This window comes from Miniopterus natalensis, chromosome 2, assembly GCF_054644295.1.
Source record: "Miniopterus natalensis isolate mMinNat1 chromosome 2, mMinNat1.hap1, whole genome shotgun sequence".
In the NCBI taxonomy this organism is placed as follows: domain Eukaryota; kingdom Metazoa; phylum Chordata; class Mammalia; order Chiroptera; family Miniopteridae; genus Miniopterus; species Miniopterus natalensis.
Genome location: NC_142082.1, coordinates 120,217,168 through 120,236,503, shown reverse-complemented (window position 1 = coordinate 120,236,503; position 19,336 = coordinate 120,217,168). Strand labels below are relative to the sequence as shown.

General features: G+C 33.5%; 1 protein-coding gene across 4 annotated transcripts in view; it reads right to left on the bottom strand.

The window, feature by feature from the left end:
- The window catches only part of PPP1R12A (protein phosphatase 1 regulatory subunit 12A), a 129,236-nt gene that overhangs the window by 83,711 nt on the left and 26,189 nt on the right, over window positions 1-19,336 (bottom strand). For all 4 annotated transcript variants that reach the window (XM_087814522.1, XM_016199419.2, XM_087814521.1 and 1 more), the window contains exon 2: window positions 1,521-1,651. In XM_087814522.1, the coding sequence (XP_087670648.1) occupies window positions 1,521-1,651 (131 nt within the window). The remainder of the gene's footprint in view (window positions 1-1,520; window positions 1,652-19,336) is intronic.

Sequence of the window (19,336 nt, the reverse complement as noted above, 5' to 3'; positions counted from 1 at the left end):
ATTCTTTAGGGAATTTTAAATTTGATACGCTTACTTGCAGCTAAAGTCATCTCAAGTGACACAATGGGTTATCAATCAAGTCTATGGAAATTATTCCATAGGAAATTATTCAGAATAATTATTATTGTCTTTTCAAACTCAGAAGCATAAATAAAAAAAACACAAAGATTAAACTCCTAAAGAAATTGGGTTTTCATTTTCCCAGAAGAGATAAATGAGATAATGGTAAAAAGTTAACACATAGTATTTCCTATGTGCCAAATATTATGCTTGGTAAGTTATTTCAGTTAACCCTCACAATAAACCTGGGAAATATTATTCCTATTTTACAGAGGAGAAAACTGAAGCTTATAAAAGTTAAGCAAGGTCATGCCGCTGGAGATTGATTGAGGAAGCCTTCATAATCCACCTCAGCTGACTCCAGAGCCTAAGTACCAAATATTTAAGGACAGCTAAAGATAAATGAACATTAGCTATTTTTTCTATCAAGAAGATATCCAAGTCCTCTGATGAGCATAAAAAGAACAGAGAGGAGTAAGGAACTTGAGAACCATGATTATAATTATGAACAACTATTGTTGTGCAATGGCAAAAATACCTCATTTTACACATAAAGAAATCAAGGCCCAGAAAGAGGAAACAAATTACTAAAAGATGTAGTGCAGTTAGTGTTAAGAGTCAGTAATAAAACCCAATGCAGATCTTTTGATTCTAAGGCCAGAGCGCTTTCATTTCACCAAACAATGCCTCCCCTTTAAATTGAAAAATTTAAGTATCATATCTTCAATATACATTGGGGGGTGTGTGTGAAATATACAAAGAAATAAAACCATGAAGGTGTACTAACAGAGATTCATAGAGTAGAACTCCCATATTCAGTATTTACTCACTGAAAAGCTTTGATGTGAGCAGACAGGCAACAAAAATGTTTATGGTGTTGATACATAGTAAAAAGAAAAAACTTAATGAAAAAATTATTCTGTCAAGATATCCATACTTCCTGTTAAAAGCTTAAAGAATCACATTTTCTTGGAAAGCATCCACTCATTTAAGGTAGTTAATACAATGACTATTTCTTACTGAATTTGAAAACTAAGCAAGCATAAACTGGCTAATTGGAAAACTATGTATCATATTCTCCCTATAGCAAAGTAACCAAATTGAAAATTATTAATTTCCCCTAACAATTCATAATTGCATACGGATAACTGGATTCCTAAATATTAACCTTGAATCATTTGACAATCCAATACATGAACTCAAAAGAAAATGAGGGAGTGAAGCATGGGTACAATTACTCATATTAATACAAAATACCAAACAAAAGCCAAAGAGTTGGGAAACAGGAAGATGATCTCATATTGATATTTGGATTCCCAAGAACCACTATTCTCTTTCCTGGGAAGAATAATTTTCATGAATTACAGTAATATATCACTCAGTTACTTTTAACAACAATTTCTGTAAAATCTCAGGTCTCTAAAATTGTATTTGGATAAAAGTAAACAGAACTGGCTTACTCTGCAATATCGAGATATCCACAGGAAGCAGCTGCATGTAGTGGTATCCAGCCTTCATTATCAGGTTGATTAATATTTGCTCCATTTTCTACCAGAAACTTCACCATATCAACATTGTCATCAATGCAAGCCTAAAAACACAAAGATTACAACAGATGTGAATCAACACTCCTAATATATACCAATGACATAAAATTTCTACTTTGCAGCTTTTATAATATATTCTCTGTAAATTAGTCTACTGCTATTTTGATTGTACTGCCATCAAACAGGCCAATGTACTAAAAATTTTAATTGTAAGAGCCCTTGCTTAGATACATTACAACAGTAGTGTATGTGACTAGACGATGCCAACCCCATGAGGAAAACAAGTACATTTCATTAAAACGAAAACAATCAAAACATTATAATTAAGCACCAAAAATACCCTCCATAGCAATGGTTTCCAAAATGTGGTCTGCTGAGGGGGGAGAAATCCTTTCAGGGAGCTGACATGGTCAAAACCATTTTCAAAATAATACTAAGGTTCTATTTCCTTTTTTCACTGTGCTGACATGTGCACTTGAAAGTGTAAAGGCACTAGTGGTAAAACTGCTTGTACCTTAGTACACATTAAGGCAGTGGCAAAAAAAAAGGAACTCTAACACTGTCTTCACCACTATGCACTAATTAAAAAGAAAAAAGCTATTTTTTACTTATGAATGTTATTTACAAAAAAAATAAAAATAATAATTAAATTTTCACCCTTAAATACACATCTTTCTAATATTCTGTAGAACAAGACAGAAGTACGCATAAACCACTTCTCATAAGGAATGCCCTGACGAAAAGCACTTGTGTGGCTGAGTTGCAAGCTGAACCCACCACTTTTTCCCATGCAATATCATTTTTACTTAGACAAACTACAGTTAGTCTAACTTGGATTTTTGGCCGACATTTTCTTGAAAATGAACAAAGTAAGTTGTCATTTCAAAAACAACAACTAACAGTATTTGTTGCCAGTGGTAAATTGAAGCTTTCAAAAAGAGCAAAATAATAAGTTATTTAATTAAAAAATGTTAATTATGTAACATGGCTAAAGTATTGCTACTTTGAAATGAATTAATAAATACTTAAAATCCTCAGTTTTAACTTCTAGTGTTGTAAACATTAATACATACAATCCACAGAAACAAAAGCTCTTTCCAATCATTTTTAAGAGTATAAAGGGGTCCTGAGATGAAAAAGTTTGAGAACCTCAACCTATAGTAAAAAAAGGAAACTTTTATCAATGCTTACTTTATGCCAAGTAGTATGATTGATCCTTTATCTATTTTACTGACTTATGTGCATTATCTTCACAAAAACCCTCATACGAACAAGAATTTGCTGCATGCCCATTAACATATACAGTTCCTGGTATGTAGTAGGGGCTCAATAAATGAATGAATGAACAAGAAAGCAAAGATTCAAAGAGATTAAGTATTTTGAATAAACCACACAGGTGGGAAATGGTAGTGCTGAGATTCTAACATACATGTTCAGATTCCAAAAAATAAGCTCTTTCCACACTTAACACTGCTTCCCACAGATATTCCTAGCTCATTAATGTATTTCTCACATATCTGCAGTCTCAGAAATAGGGTATCATACATTCTAGGCACTTAAGTGTTTGTTATCCAAATAAAACCAATTTTCCTTTACCTATCACAGAAGCAATTAGGATTTTCTTAGTTGAAAAATGACAAAGCTAGTGTCAAGAAAAGTTCTAATGACAAAGTATTTTATACGTAAAGTAAAAAAAGCACTTACTGGAAATCATAGCTTCTGATTCTAAGCTTTAGTTCTGGCTCTGTCACAAATTTTGCGGCTGTGGAAAAGTAATTTAATCTTTTGGTACTTTGGTATCTTTATCTTTCAAGTGGAGGGAAGAAGTCAAATTCCCTAACAAGTTAACCATTTTTTAAGTATCCATGATTCTTCCTCTTGAAACAAGTTATAAGCAAGCTTTAAGTATACACTGCTTGGGAAAAGAACTGTTTTTTTCAAAGAACAGTGGTTAAATAAGGGGTAAGAGAAATTTGAGAACCAAAGCTATCTAATAACAAAAGAAGAAATCAAAATTCCATTATATTAGAAAGTAGTTTATGTTATTTGAGATAACTAAGGATTTACAGTGGCTTGAAATAATAGGCCTATTTATAAGCTAATCATTAATTTTTCTTGAGAATAGATATTAAATTCTATTCTCCTTTTCTTTCAACCTCTTTTAATTCCTATAGGCTCCAAAGTAGTATTCTGTTTTTTATCAATATAAAAATATAAAACTCTATTCAATAAATGTATCTAATACAAATACGATTATTGGCTTTTAAAAATGGAGAATGTCAAGCAAACAAAAAAATGATTATAAAAGGATATGGGACAATGTCAACAATATATTATTTTTTAAAAAAGGATGCAAAACAAGGTGCCTAATAAGTCCAATTTTACTAAAAATATGTGCAACAAACAACCAGTATATAATATATACCAAAGGTTAATAGTGACTATCACTGGTCGTGAGACAGACTGATGTTTCTCTCTCTTCCTCTCTCTAAAATCAATGAACACATCCTGGGGTGACGATAAAAAACAATGTAATATCTGGTGGTAAAGCTGAGAATCATGGTTAAATTCACAGGGAAATGATTCGAGGGGCATGAGGAAGCTCTCTGTAGGATTGGAAATGTTATCTAGCTTTCCGATTTTTTACTTAGACATATACACATGTAAAAATGTATACACTTAAAAACTGTGTATACTATTGTATGTAAATTAGACCTCAATTTAAGAAGTAAAAAACAATAGGGTACCATTTATTGAAAGCCTACTATTATTATTTTCAGTATAAGGCATTTACCTTTTTCTAAATTGTACATGCTAAGTGTCTTCCTTTGATTTCTATCACGAATCCTTAAGCTTCACATATCAAATGGAATTCCTCTTTTAACTGATAACCTTTAAATATTATAAAGACTTTTCCCCTCTAAGAATTATCAGATCTTTTTAAGGCTAAGTCTCCCTAATTTCTTTAGCTACTCTTCATATTATATATGCTCAAAACTATATATGCCAAGGCCCTAGAAACACAGGGGATGGAAAAGATCATATTATAATATAGGAGACTAGTCCATAAATAACTGATCATATAAGGCATTAATAGCAGAGGGTAGAAAGTTTTAAAATATCACTGGGGACATAAAAGGGTATTATTCTTTTAACTAGGATGGTCCATACAGGTCTCATTAAATAGTACATATTTGAGCAAAGTTTTGAAGATTACATAGAAGTTGTTCACTTAGAAAGTTAACTGGAAGGAAGTTTAATGAGCAAATGCAAGTCATTCAGTGGTATAAAGTATCTGTAAATTACAAAACAGGATAAGGCTAGGTGGTAAAAGGTCTGAATATATTGTAGGTAAAAGATCTGCATATAATGCAAAAGTGACCGGATTGGATACTACAGGTTGTTTTAAATCTGCATTCTACTCTCATACATCAGGTAACCTGCTACATTTCCATCAGTGATAGTGGCTCAATTCAGCAGTAGGGGGAAGTAGTAGAAAACATTTCAGAATTTCAAGATAATGTTTGAAAAGCTATTCAGAGCTTTTAAGCAGAGGGGATGACATGATCAGGTCAGTATTACAGAAAAGATTACTGGAAGCAATATGAAGAGGGAAGAGTCTGATCTGAGCAAGAGCAGTTACTCAGAATAGATCTATATTAAAAAAACTTAGGAGAAAATGTGCAAATTAATTAAAGACTGAGTATGAAGAGTGAAGGACAGAGAGAAGCCATTCATGGAAATAAATACAACAGATTAGAGGAGCAGGTTGGGGAAAGTAAGATAATTTTTAGCTTTGAATATGCTGAATTTATAGGTATCTGTGTCTCTATCCAACCACACATTATCTAGTGGTCAATTGGATATGCAGATCTTTGAAAAGACATGTGATGAAAATATTAATTTGGGAATTATCTGCATTAAGGTAATAATGAAAACAATGTGACTGAGATCACTCAGGGAGAGAATGTAGAGAAGTGTCTATGAAAAAATTAAGAGAAGGATTAAGATTAAATTATGATCAGTAATTCTACTTGGAAGAAAAAGACACTTGTGGTATTTTATTCATTTAGTTAAAGAAAAAGTTCTCAAGTTCACCATCTGGTAAGGAGACAAATACACAAGTAGAAGATTATATCAAAAGGAATGTAATAAATATAATTACAGAGCCATGCACTGCTTATTGTGGAAGCTCGGAGAAAAAAGAAAGAACTAAGGAGAAATGGTGGCAGTCAGGGAATATTTCCTGGAGGCGGCTCTACACCTGAGCTTAATGTATGAACAATGACAAACACTTCCTGGTCTATGAAGATACAAAGTCACACATGGCGAGGATAAAGGTAGGCAGGATCCAGAATAGAGTCTTATTTGTCTTATCTTATGAGTAATTCTTGGGCATTGAAGATAAAAGATTTTCAGAAGGAATGATTAATTTTTAAAGTTTCTCCATTTTAAGAAGGTGAATGACCTGGCTATTTGAAAAACATTTATGTTTTTCAGTGTAACATAAGAAAAAACAACAAAAATACCTAATGCAGTTAATGTTAAATATACATGTTTATTTTGTTACAAGTTTTTGAAATGTTTCAATATAAATTAAATGCTACAAACAATTGTCACAAAATATATATTATATATGAATCTCAACTTTGTGGTGTAAATTGTTCCAAGTATTCTCTTGAACACTTATAAAGCATACACAAGAAACTGGCAAAGCATGCCCATAACAATACTGTTGCTAAGAGAATCAAAAGCTAGGACATGCAGCACATTAAGAGACACATGATTTGCTGACTTTAAAAATTTGACTAAATATGGAAAGAAACAGAACTCAAATATACTTCCAAAATCTTATCTGACATGGCTTATCTTAAGTGTTTCTTGAATATATATTCAGAGTAATTACCAACAATAAATGGCTGTGTGAAGACACTTTTGTCATTTAAGTCCAGGTAGAGGCAGCTTTTGTCAACTTGAGCTGTAAACTAATTCAATAAACTAGTTCAAGTATATAAAACATTTGTTTTTATTTTAAAGGGGGGCTACCAATTTTCTCAGGAAGTTAGCTCAAGGACAAACTCTGTTCCCTACACATTTTAGGAAAAAAGTTGAGAAGCCTAATAACAAAAAGTTGAATAAAGGAGCTATACAACACCGGCTCAAAGACAGAGTCTCCATGGCTTTAAGATAAGATTCTGGGTGGGACATGTGTATCTTTAAAAAATCATTAAATTTCACTCCTAGAAAAGATAAAAACAAATGTGTTTAGCAACTACGGAATTCAATAGAGTAAATCACAATTACAAATTTAGCAGCATTTGAAATATATTCTAATACTGTTATATTCCTTTTCATGAAAGTGGTTTTGTTAAAAGTACGGACTCTAGAGCCCAATTGTCTGGATTAATTCAGTTCTGCCACTTACTAGGCTGGATGTCACTGGGTAAATTACTTAAAATTCTGTGTGCCACAGTCTCCTCTAGAAAAGGAGAATAACAGTACCCACCTAAAACATTTACTACGAAAAATATATGAATTAATATATACAGCACTTAAATAGTGCTTGTCAAATAGTGCTACTATGTTTGTATCAATATTATAAGCCATGTGCTACATCATTTAAATTTTTCTTTTTTATATTCTTATCCAAAACTTACTTTTTCATCCCTCTATAAATTACAAAACAAAATAGTCGAATGGTGCAGAGTAGCCAAATATTCCTTTTAGTACCACTACTTTCAGTAAAAGTCCCATTCACCAATGATTTCTAAGAGGAAGATTAAATTTTAACCTCAGAAAAATCTTAGGGATGCCAAACCTCCTTCAAACACTTTTATATATAAAAGTTTTATATAAGCTCATTCATACAAATTATATACAGTGTAGAATAAGGCAAAAGACAATACTTAGTTGTATAAATGTAATTATAGCAACTTAGGTGAACACATGATTTTAGTCAATTAGTTGAAATGCTTACAGGTTGTGCCTAATCATTAGTAACAGTTAATTAATAATAAATAATAGACAATTAATTTGAATACAAAGTTCTCTAAATCAATTTCCACTTCCTTGAAACGACTCTGACTCCTTAGTAAGAAAATCTCAGTTCTGTTCAACTGGTGGGATCAGAAATTTGTAGATACACTAGAAAATTGCCCATGCCCTAAGCATTCTGAGTGACATAGATGTCAGTTTTCTTCTACTTTAAGGAAAACTGAATTTGGACATATCAAAGGAGGAATTACGGGTATGGTTTATACAAGAAAAACAATGGAAAACTCCAAGCAGTACTCCCATATTAAATAATAAAAAACAAACACCTTGGTCTTCCATTAAGATTGGCAAATAAAAGAGCATGTATAATCTTAGGAGGTCATGTTATATTTAGTTATAAAAACAGCTAACAAGTTCAGCGTTGCATTTAATTAAATTTTTTACCTCTTTTATCATATAAACAAGTAGGAAACCTAGATGTAAAAATAAAAACCTGTCCTCATAATTCATATATTCAAATGATAAAATTATGGAACAATAAATTCAAAATAGGTTATATACAATGGCTAGAAGAAAAGTTCAGACTTATGTATATATAGCATCCTAGAGAAAATACAGAAGATATAATATATATTTTTGGACTGAATAAACTAGACATGGCAAATAGGCCATAAGAAAATCTGAAAAACCATTTTTGAGATTAAAAAAGAAAAGAATGAAAGTTCCTACAGTAAAAGTAACCTAAGTACTGCTTAAACATTCATACTTCACCCAAGAAATACTAACTACTTGAATGAGAATGCCAAAAACTCTAAACCATATTCAAAGATTAAAGTTTGCCCTTTATCTACTCTTATTACACAGCATTGTTATTTCCTTTATTGATAAATATCTGTAAGAACAGTACTAAGTTAAACCTAGCTCTTTAGAGGCTAACACTTTAATTTGGGGACTTAGTAAGGAAAGAACAATTTCCTCTAGCGATTAGAATTTTTAGGGACATAAAAAAAAGTATCGACTATGGGATCATTTTCTTACAAATAATTTTTTCATTGATTGCCTACTATTTATAACAGATTTAGTCACCTATTTTGATGGATTCAAGGATCGGCACTAGAGAGTATATTCTCTTTGTTTCCTTTATGCACAGTGCCTGACATAAATAAATATATGTAGAATGAATCAAAATAAAATGCCAACCTCTCCTTAAGGAGTAGGCATTTATGACCTACCGTGTATGTGTACATAAAACTACACCAAGTACTGTGTGAGACATGATGCCTTTATTATTGTTTCATGTGTTCCAATCTTTTCTGCCAACTAGATTATAGTCCCTTAAGAATGCAAACTGACTTATATACCCCATAATACCTACATATTTGTTAATGAAGTAAAACAAATGGTCATGTAGCACTGCCCTTAGGATGCTCATAATCTACTTAGGATATTAAGATAAGCAAATAAAGAAGAAAAAACTAAGCAATTTATATAACCAATATAGAAGTAATAAAGGAAGAGTAAGTAGTATATAAGTAGAGAGGAGTTAAAGGAGGAGAGCTTTTGGGGGAAAATTAATTTTTTGCCAGGTTTCATTACTGTCTAAACTCTGTAGATAGATATGAAAGTAGCTACAGACAACTGGTTTCCTTGTTGAATTTTATCAGACATAGTCACAAACTGATTAAGAGAGTTTAATCAATGCATACATACTAATAAGAAAATAATTTAGTTTTGGGGGACCAAATAAAAGTATCTGCTTACTATTTTATTCAATTAAAATTTTAAAAACCAACAGGTTACAAGAGTGTGCATTATCTGATACAATTCTTGCCACTGATATGCCCAATCAAGAGTCTGGAAAAATATATGCCAAAATATTAAAGTCACTGAGTTATTTTCCAAAAGCTTATCTATAGAGAGTATATAAAATTATGGTTTTCCAAAACAAATGAAAAGATTCATATAGTTGTTAGCCACCTAACTGTTTCTTGATGAATTTCTTCAGTGCTCAGCAAAATATGTGGCCAATAAAGAGCACAGATTATTCATAAATTCAACAAATATTTATTGAGTGCCCACTATAAACAGACGCTTGTTGCTAGGAATACACTGGTAAAGGATACAAACCACAATTCTGCACTCACAGAGCTTAGAATCCAGCAGGCAAGACAGATAACTAAACAAACAATAACAAAAAGAGGTAGGATAAATTACATGAACTTAAGCAGAGTACTGAAGATTTGGAAGAAATAGAGTAGGCATCGGAATCTCTGAGGGTGATCCCCAAGAATTTCCACTTTAAAGAACTTCCCACTGATATCCATGGTAATTAAAGCTAGAAAAATAAACAACATGGCATAAGCAGCATATGTAAAATGTGATAAGGAAAAGCGTATCTCAAACCTGAGGAACCATGACTATTTGAGAAAGGAGAGACAAAACAAAACGAAAAAGAAAAAAAAAAGTATGAAAGTACGCAAATATCCAGATAGAGAAAACTGTGTGGAAGAAAGTACGACTTGACAAACCAAAGGAAAAAAGGCACATTTTGGTGCTACTTATTAACGTACTAAAAAAACATAAGATCAAAGATAAGATGATAAACCCTATGTAAGAATAAAATCTGGCCAATGAAAAGAACAAAATAAATTCAGAAATCAAGACAAAATGGTCAAAAGACTCATAGTAAGTGAATAAAAAGAATGTAAACATTATAAATTCTAGCAAGGTAGAAATAATAATATGGCTAACAAAATGAGGGGGGAAAAGAGCAAAAATATATGTGCTGATTCCTTAATCTTTCCTAGAATCTTTCTAAAATTGGAACGTGGGTTAAAAAATCCTATTACTACGTATTTATAGCCTATTTTCTTAACCTTAAAAAAATGTTTAAGGAAATGCTCTCTAGTTATAAAAAAACTAAAATTTAACCATTATTCTGTTGTTGTTTTCCTTCTGGCAAATTAAATTTAATACATTCTAATTAAAATAGTTATGTAATATGTGTCCTTTTAAATAAAAGTATGTCAAAGGATTTGTATAGAGAAATTCTGAAATGTTCTCTAAATGAATGATGGTTAGTTACGGATAATCAACATCCATTACGTAACTATTATTGCTCTTTTAGCATACAAGACAGTGCTCAGCTCAAAGTTTAAAAAGAGCCAAACCCTGCCTGCAATAAACTCATAGTGTAATCGGAAATAAACATATACATAGATAAAATTACAAAATGACAAGTCCTCTCTAATATCTATTTCTCCTCATACTAGAATACATGAATTATTTCATGAAACTTCATGAATTAATGTTAAATTTTAAGGAAATTTAGATGTGTGCGTGTATAACTTCAAACTGGGGAAAAAGGGGAGGGGTTTGGGAAGAGACAATTTTTTTATCATGCCATGATATGAATAGGAGAAATAAAATCAGGGAAGAGAACTATACTCCTGCACCCTTTTCAGAAAGGAATGGACAAAGGTGTGTCTAACAAGCTGAGAATGTGGTGGTAGTTGTTCTGCTATATTCAGATATGCTTCAGCAAAAAATATATGATGAAGTGATATTTTTCCTGGGGAAGGAAATTGAAAAAAAAAATCTTATTTGGTTCCTATTATTTTTTAATTCTCATCAGAGGACATGCTAAGAGAAAGGGGGAGAGAGGAGGGATGAGAGAGAAAAATACTGATGTGAGAAACATTGTTCGATTGCCTTCAGTAAGCTCCCTGACCACAGACAACACCCGAAACCCAGGCATGTGCCCTGACCAGGAATCGAACCGGAACTTCTCGGTGCAGGAGACAACACTCAACCAACTGAGCCATTTCGACTTACTTGGTTATTTTAAGCAAATATTATTTTCCATTTTAGACTACCAAGCTACTCTGCATTTCAGGGACCACTGATAGAGATATTAAGGAAGCAGGAGTTAATGTTAACTTCAAGTCACAAAATAAGAGGGGCACCAAACATTCAGATGGAGAGCAGAGGGGAAAAAACCAAGCAAACACGTAATTCATTTTCAAGTGTTCTGTTGAACAGTAAGAAAGGGAGAAATAAACAGTTTCTAGTAAGCAAGACACAGTAAATAGGAAACAACTGTTAAGTATTTACTAATATAAATTGAGGTATGTAAAATGCCATAAAAATTATTTTAGTTTAGTTTGCTTCTTGTGGTAGCCTCTAAGAAGGCAATGATCCCTGCCTCATGGTAGTCACACCCTTGTGTAAGCTTCTCCCTTGAGTGTGGGCTGGACCAAATGTAGCTTGCTTCTAACAGACTGAAAGATGCAGAAGTGATGAGATAACACTTTTGAGATTAGATTTTAACTCTCTCTCTTGCCCTCTTTTGAATCACTCACAACCTGGATGAACTCAACTGCCACATCAAGAGGCAGTCATGCTGACAGGCCCATGTGGCAAGGAAGCAAGGCGTGCCAATAATAATCCCATGAGTGAGCTTTGAAGCCCCCTTAGTTAAACCTTCAGATGTGACCACAGTCCAAGCCAATAGCTTGAGGGCAATCTCATATGAGACTTTAAGCCTGAAACACCTAGCTAAATCACATCCAAATTCCTGAACCATAGAAAATGTGAGATAATAAGTGTTTAGTATTTTAAGTTTAGGGGTAATCTGTTATGCTGCAATAAATACTGGCTACATTGCTAGATTTCTGAACATAGAATGCATTTATTTATATACCAGTTTTCATTGCTTTAGCTTGCATGTATCCAAGCATCACGTTCCCTTCTCTACTTAATCTCTAATCTGTCTTTTCATCTGTGTTCCAACTCCCCTTATATATGTCATCAGTTCTTTAAGCTAAAGTTATCTAAATTTAAATCTCTCCATTTCCACAAACTTAAAGCTCTAACACTGAACCATCCTCCATTTCTTGGAATTCCAAAACAATCTGAAATTATAACTTCAGAATAAACAAACAAGAATCACCTGATAATGTGCCAGTACTTGTACTAGATGAGTAAAAAGGTGTAAAATAACAACCTTTTAATAAATAATAAAAATTATTATTCTTTCACTGTTTACTTTTGAGGAGGCAAGGCATATGAATAGCAATTATACAATCCATTGCATCAAGGGAAAGGAATATGTATAATTTTGTGTTGCATAAATCACTCATTTAATCACTTTCCCCAAACTGTTATAAAAAGATGCCAATACTTCTACATTTACAGATAATTTATCACAAAAATTTACTGCAATATTTCCAACTGTTTCCATGAAACTACTGAACTAGAAAAGTTAGTAAATGGTCTTCAACATGAATGTTCTTAACAATTAAATTTAAAAATACTGGAATAAAACAGCAGCAGAACTTGTCAACAAATCCCTTTCCCACTAACATCTATTTTTATTATCAACATCAATTTTTATGTTCAAGTTGAGGCACACAGTCTGGGTAATCATCATCCCATACATATAATCTATCTATAATATAATAAATGTGTGTATCACTGCACTGTGAATTCTAAGTCTCTTTCAGATACAGATAACTGATAATAAATTAATAATTTCATAATATTATACTATTTTACACCTTTAAGGGAAAAAACTTTGTATGCAGATTTTATGCATCAATAACTACATGGATCCAAGAAAATTCCATTGGGATGGTTCTCCAGCTATCTAAAAGACTCTGACACTAGATACTTCTGCCAGAAAGACAGGAGCTACAAAATTTTGCTAAGGCAGACATGACAAATAAAAGGACTTCAGCCCTGGCTGGTGTTGCTCCATGGTTAGAGCATCAGATCGTGCACTGAGGGGTCTCGGGTTCCATTTCTGGTCAAGGGCACATACTTGGTTTGTAAGTCCATGAGGCAACCAGTTGTGTCCCTCTACTCTCTCTGGAAAGCAATGGAAAAAATATTCTCAGGTAAGGATTTATAAAAAAGGACTTCAGATAAAACCCAGTGCTAAAAACCCTATAAAAAGCACATTCTTAGCTCTATCACAAAAAAGCAAGTTGGAGGTAGGAGAGGGTTGAGTCCAATTGCCAAGAAAAGTAAGCTGAGCCCGGTGGGCGTGGCTCAGCAGTTGAACATGACCTATGTTCCAGGAGATCGAGATTTGATTCCTGGTCAGGGCACAGGCCTGGGTTGCAGGCTCGATCCCCAGTAGGGGGCATGCAGGAGGCAGCCAATCAGTGACTCTCTCATCATTGATGTTTCTCTCTCTCTCTCTCCCTCTCTCCCTCTCCCTCTCCCTCTCCCTTCCTCTCTCTGACAGCAATAAAGACATTAAAAAAAAAAAAAAAGGAAAAAGAAAAGTAACCTGATAATAAAATTTCAATTATTTTTGGTCATTAGAATTAACTAAGGTAGTTTGCGACTTGATAACTTCTCTGGAAGAAGACAAAAGAACACACCTGAGTAATGGCTGAGACAATACTGGACCCAACAGATTGCTCCTCAATTTAGTCTTCTTTTAATCATCTTAATCCTTTATTTCTAAGGCCTTTCCCAGACTATGTTAATGCAACCAGAGTTAAATCACTCTCTCCTTCCATTTTCTGTAATATTTGAACATACCTATCCTAACACACTTAAAACATTGTACTGTAATTTTCTACTCTGCATTCATTTCCGTTTCATTTTGCCTCCACCATTCTATGAGCTCTCAAAGGCAAGAACCCAATTATGTATTCATAACAGTATCTAGAATACAAATGACAGTAATCAAATGTTAAATGGGGGGACCTACAAGTATGATTTTAGCTTTACTGGTAAGACTCAGAAATAGGTTGCTGATTCTTTGTCATCTGTAGATAACAATATTAGAGAAATTAATTTTTCCATGTCATATCTGACTTACTACAGGAGGATGGATAAGTTACAGAAAGAACATTTTGCAATCTTATTATGTTAGGGGGAATGATACCTTCTCTTTTCCTACATGAAAAATGTGCAATTTATACTAAGAAATCTAATATTTACAAAATATTAAAGTATTTTAAAGTTAAATGTACAAATGAGTGATACTTATAACCACTAAAAAAACAACCACCACATTCTTCAAAGCGAAGATGACTAGGGCTGAAAACATCATACCAGTGTAGAAATAAGTAAATGTCTTAGTAGTCCTTTGTTGGCTATCACTTGAATGTTCACCTTTTTCAAACCCTACATCTCCTAACCAACAGGAGTTCTAAGGTAGGAAAGCCTCCAAGCAAATAATTTCACTTTCACTTTCTCTAATACCTGTCATTAATGAAACCTACAATTCCCACTGCACCACATGCAGATATGATCCCCTCCTTTCCCACATAAAATAAACCAGAACTGCCTCTAAGTTTCCTTTAAAAAAATCAAATTACATAACCAATAAATAGCATTAGCAACTGAGCATAAAACTACTGCCACAAAAGGAATTCCTTCTACTAGTAAGACAGACTCCCAATGCACATAAAGTTCTCAGTAATTTAGCTACTGTGGTAATAAAGGCAGCCAAGAAGAGAGCAAAGAAGACAAAGTGAAAGCCAGCTACTCTGGTTTTCTTTCTTTTTTGGAGTGGTGCCTTGCATTTCACAGAAAGTCTAAAAGCTAAGTCTTGACCATATAAGGCCTTGGGATTCCCATGGATGGAAACGCCTAGACAGAAGTCAAATCTAATAACCTTAAAATACATGAAACACAGGTACCAAACTACCATGAGAGGTTTTGTTTTTTTATTCTAGTTTCACTTAAATATATTCTCAAGGTAATCTCAGAAGTGTTTCTGCAAAATATTACGATCAAATCCACAAAGTTAAAATACATAAAGAGTATACATTAATCACTGAAATTTCCTTAAAAACAAACTTTTGATGGAAATCTTCCTTAAGTCTGTTACACATTCCTTTGTCATTTCAAACAAGTACAAAAAAAGTAATTTAACTTTTCTCTGTTAACTCATTATGGTATCAACTATTAAACTCTGATGTTTTACAACAAATGTCCCTGTTGCCAATAGTTTATGCAGCTAAAATGATACCTAAAATGCTTTGTGGGAATATTTGCTCTTAATAGGTTTTCTGCCCACTATCTTGCTTTCATCTGTCACCACTTTAATCTATGATAGCTTCCTCTTTAATGAAAATTAATATCATCATTTTAATTTATAGCTCTTAATGTGCCAAACATTAAAAAAATTGAACCTAAAATAAAAGTACACAGAAACTATGTGAGGACTTCTCCCAAATAAATGAAAGTACTTGGGCTAAGTGTGTGGATTCTGCAACATCGGTATCAGTCCTGTAAGTAATGCTTATTTTCCAGTTATTTTTTTAGGTCAGATTATTCTTACATGTCTTTTGGCTGAAGTCCTATAACATTGTATTTACCACTGCTTCAGTGTCTCTAAGATACCATTAATATTAAACCCTACTGCTCCACAATGCCACTTATAATAAATACCAAATAGCTATATACTCTTACTCTATCAAGAAAACTGAAATGATCAACGGTGGTTTTCTAAGAATCTCACTGTTTTCATATTCGAGTTCTTGTATTTTCATATCCCACTTCTTCCTTTCCTTTGGTTAGAGGAAGAAATGTCCTACATTCCTAAAAAAAAAATTCCTAATGACTTCTTACACAAATGTCTTCTACTTTTCTATGTTCATGTTTCAATATTTTACCCTATGCTTCAGACATACTGAACTACTCATTAGTCTAATTCTTACCCTGGTATTTCTTCTAATGCTGTTCCTTCCTCCTATAATGCTTTCCCACACCTCTGCCTAAACTGCCCCCTCCTCCAAAAAATCCTTTACATCCCTTAAATCACATAAAACATAAAAATACTTCCCTGATACTACCTCCCACATGTAATATTCCCTTCTTTTCCTCAACACTTTATTATAAAAATGTTCAAACATACAGCAAAGCAGAAAGAACTTTACTGTGAATATCTATATATCTGCCATCTAGATTCTACTATTAACGTTACTACTTGCTTTGGCACATATCTACCTACCTTGTCATTCCTTCATCCATCTAGTAATCTAGCTACTGTGAAATGTACCAAAGGTATAAAACTGTAGAAATTAGTATAACTAGTAAATTATCTCCCTAAATACTTTAGCATGTGTATAATTAAGTAGAATTTAATATGTTTAGTTTTCTTTTTATATAATGAACCCTCCTCCCTCCAACCCCTGCCCTGAAACAACCACTCCTGTTTTTTTTCTACTACAAAAGATATGCCCTGGCTAGTGTGGCTCAGTTGGCTGGGGGTTGTCCTATGTACCAAAGGGTTGCTGGTTCCATTCCCAGTCAGAGCATATGCCTGGGTTGCTGCCTCAATCCCTGGCAGCGGGGCATACAGGAGGCAGTAAATCAATGTAACGCTCTCACATTGATGTTTCTCTTCTTCATTCCTCCTCCCTTTGTAAAAAATCAATAAAGTATTCTTAAAAAAAAAAAGTAAGATGCTGCCATTCTAAAATTCATTTAAGTGGGATCCCGGAGCACATTCTTATTTTGGGAATGACTTCTTTAAGCAAAATATATATGAGATTCATTCATGTAGCTGTGGGTATCAGTAGTTTTTTGTTGTTGTTGTTGCTTTTTGCCTAGTAGTTTATTCATTTTCCTATTAATAAAAACCTGGGTTTTTACAAATTTTCCACTATTAAGATAAAGCTGCTATGAATATTCTGGTACAAGTCTTTTTAGAACATATGTTTTCCTTTTTCTTGGGTAAACATTAGGCATGGAATTTCTGGGCAGGTGTGCATTTACTTTTATAAGAAAATGATAAACATTTTCCTAAAGTAATTGTGGGAAAATTTACCTCTCCACCAACAATGACGGTTCCAATTACTCCATACCCCTGCCAGCATTTGAGGATTTGAGTTTTCCTCCAGTTAGCCACTGGTTGGTGTAACATTCCCCTTTCTGCATATAGTTGGCATTGGGCTGTACCTTTCACCTCGTTCTGTACAGTGTTACTTATATGTGCACTTGACTCATCTCTATTAGACTAAGTTACAAATTGTGTTTGCCCTCTTTTTCCTTTTATAATGTTTACAGCAGAGTGTTACATGCTGGAACAATAAATATCAGTTTAATAAAATTGCTTATTAAAATTTACTTGTCCTTCCTGGTATGGTTAACCAAAAAAAAAAAAGAAAAAAAATCCTTAGGGCACATCTGTGAAATGAGGCTACAGACAATCAAGGGTTGGTAACTACCCTCCAATTTAATCTTTCTAGATATATATTTAGGTTACTTTCTGGGATTTAAAATATTTTCCAAAGTGTATCTTCACACAATCTGAAATAGTAATCTTTTTAAACTAGGTACAGAATATGACTTCTGGAAGCATACTCACTGAATTTTAAAGAAAGAGAAGGCTCCTGAATAGTCACCACAGATGTACCAAGTCAAGTCAACAATGAGATGTCCTGTACTGTAATATTAAAAAATTGCCCACTTATTAAAAATCTTAACTTAACTATTCACTTGTGTATCTATGCATCAAATAAATTAGGAAGAACAATTTCCAAATGTCCACTTCTATTCAAAGCCCTAAGATTGAAGTCTTTGAAATGGATGATTGTGAAGAAAATTCTTCATATCATTAACCATTTCCTGAAGGTCTAGCAATCAGTATTCTAGGTAATGTGCTAGGTGCTAGGGCTACAAAGACAAAATGAAGGAACTATGTTTTAGTGGAAGAGACAGTCAAGTAAACTAACAATTACAGAACAGTTACAGTAATAGGTGAGTTCAGGAATAGGACACAAGAGGGCTCATCTTCTTTATCCAATGATCCACGAAGGAAACAGGTTGTTCCATGTCTTGACTATTGTGAATAATGTTCCAATGCCCCGGTGGGTGGTTCAGTTGTTTGGAACATCATCCCATATACCAGAAAGGTTGAGAGTTTGATTCCCAGTCAGGGCACATACCTAGGTTCTGGGTTCGATTCCCAGTCGGAGCGTGTATGGGGGGGACCAATTGATGTTTCTCTCTCTCCCTTCCTCTGTCTCTGAAATCAATAAACATATCCTAGGGTGAAGATTTTAAAAAATTAATAATGCTGCAGTGAAAATAGGGGTACATGTATCTTTACGAATACATATTTTCAATTTTTTTCAGGTCGATACCCAGAAGAGGATTGCTGGGTTATATGGTAGCTCTATTCTTAATTTTTTGAGGAACCCCACATTATTTTCCATAGTGGCTATACCAATTTATATTCCCACCAGCAGTATATGAGGGTTCCTTTTTCTCCACATCCTCTCCAACACTTATTTCTTGTCTTACTGATAATGGCCATTCTAACAGGTATGAGGTGGTATCTCATTGTGGTTTTGATTTGCATTTCCCTTATAGCTAGTGAAGTTGAGCAACTTTTCATATATTTGCTGGCCATTTGTATGTCTTGGGGAAAGTATTCTTTCAAGTATTCTGCCCATTTTTTAATAGGAATGAAGCTACTGAATTTTAAAAATTTAATCATTCAACAATTAGTTATTAGTGTTCACTATTAGCCAGGCACTATGATAGATGCTTGCACTTCACTGGTAGGCAAGTAAACAAACAGATATATGATTACACCCTAAGAGAAGAGGTATGAAAGAACAGGGTTCTAACAGGGAAAGACAGGTCTGCGGAGGATAAGACAAGGAGTCAGTGAAGGCTTCTTTCAGGAAGTCACAAAGCTTAATGAACAGGAGTTACCCAAGAGGTAGAGAGGTTGTTCCAGGCAAAAGGAAAACATACAG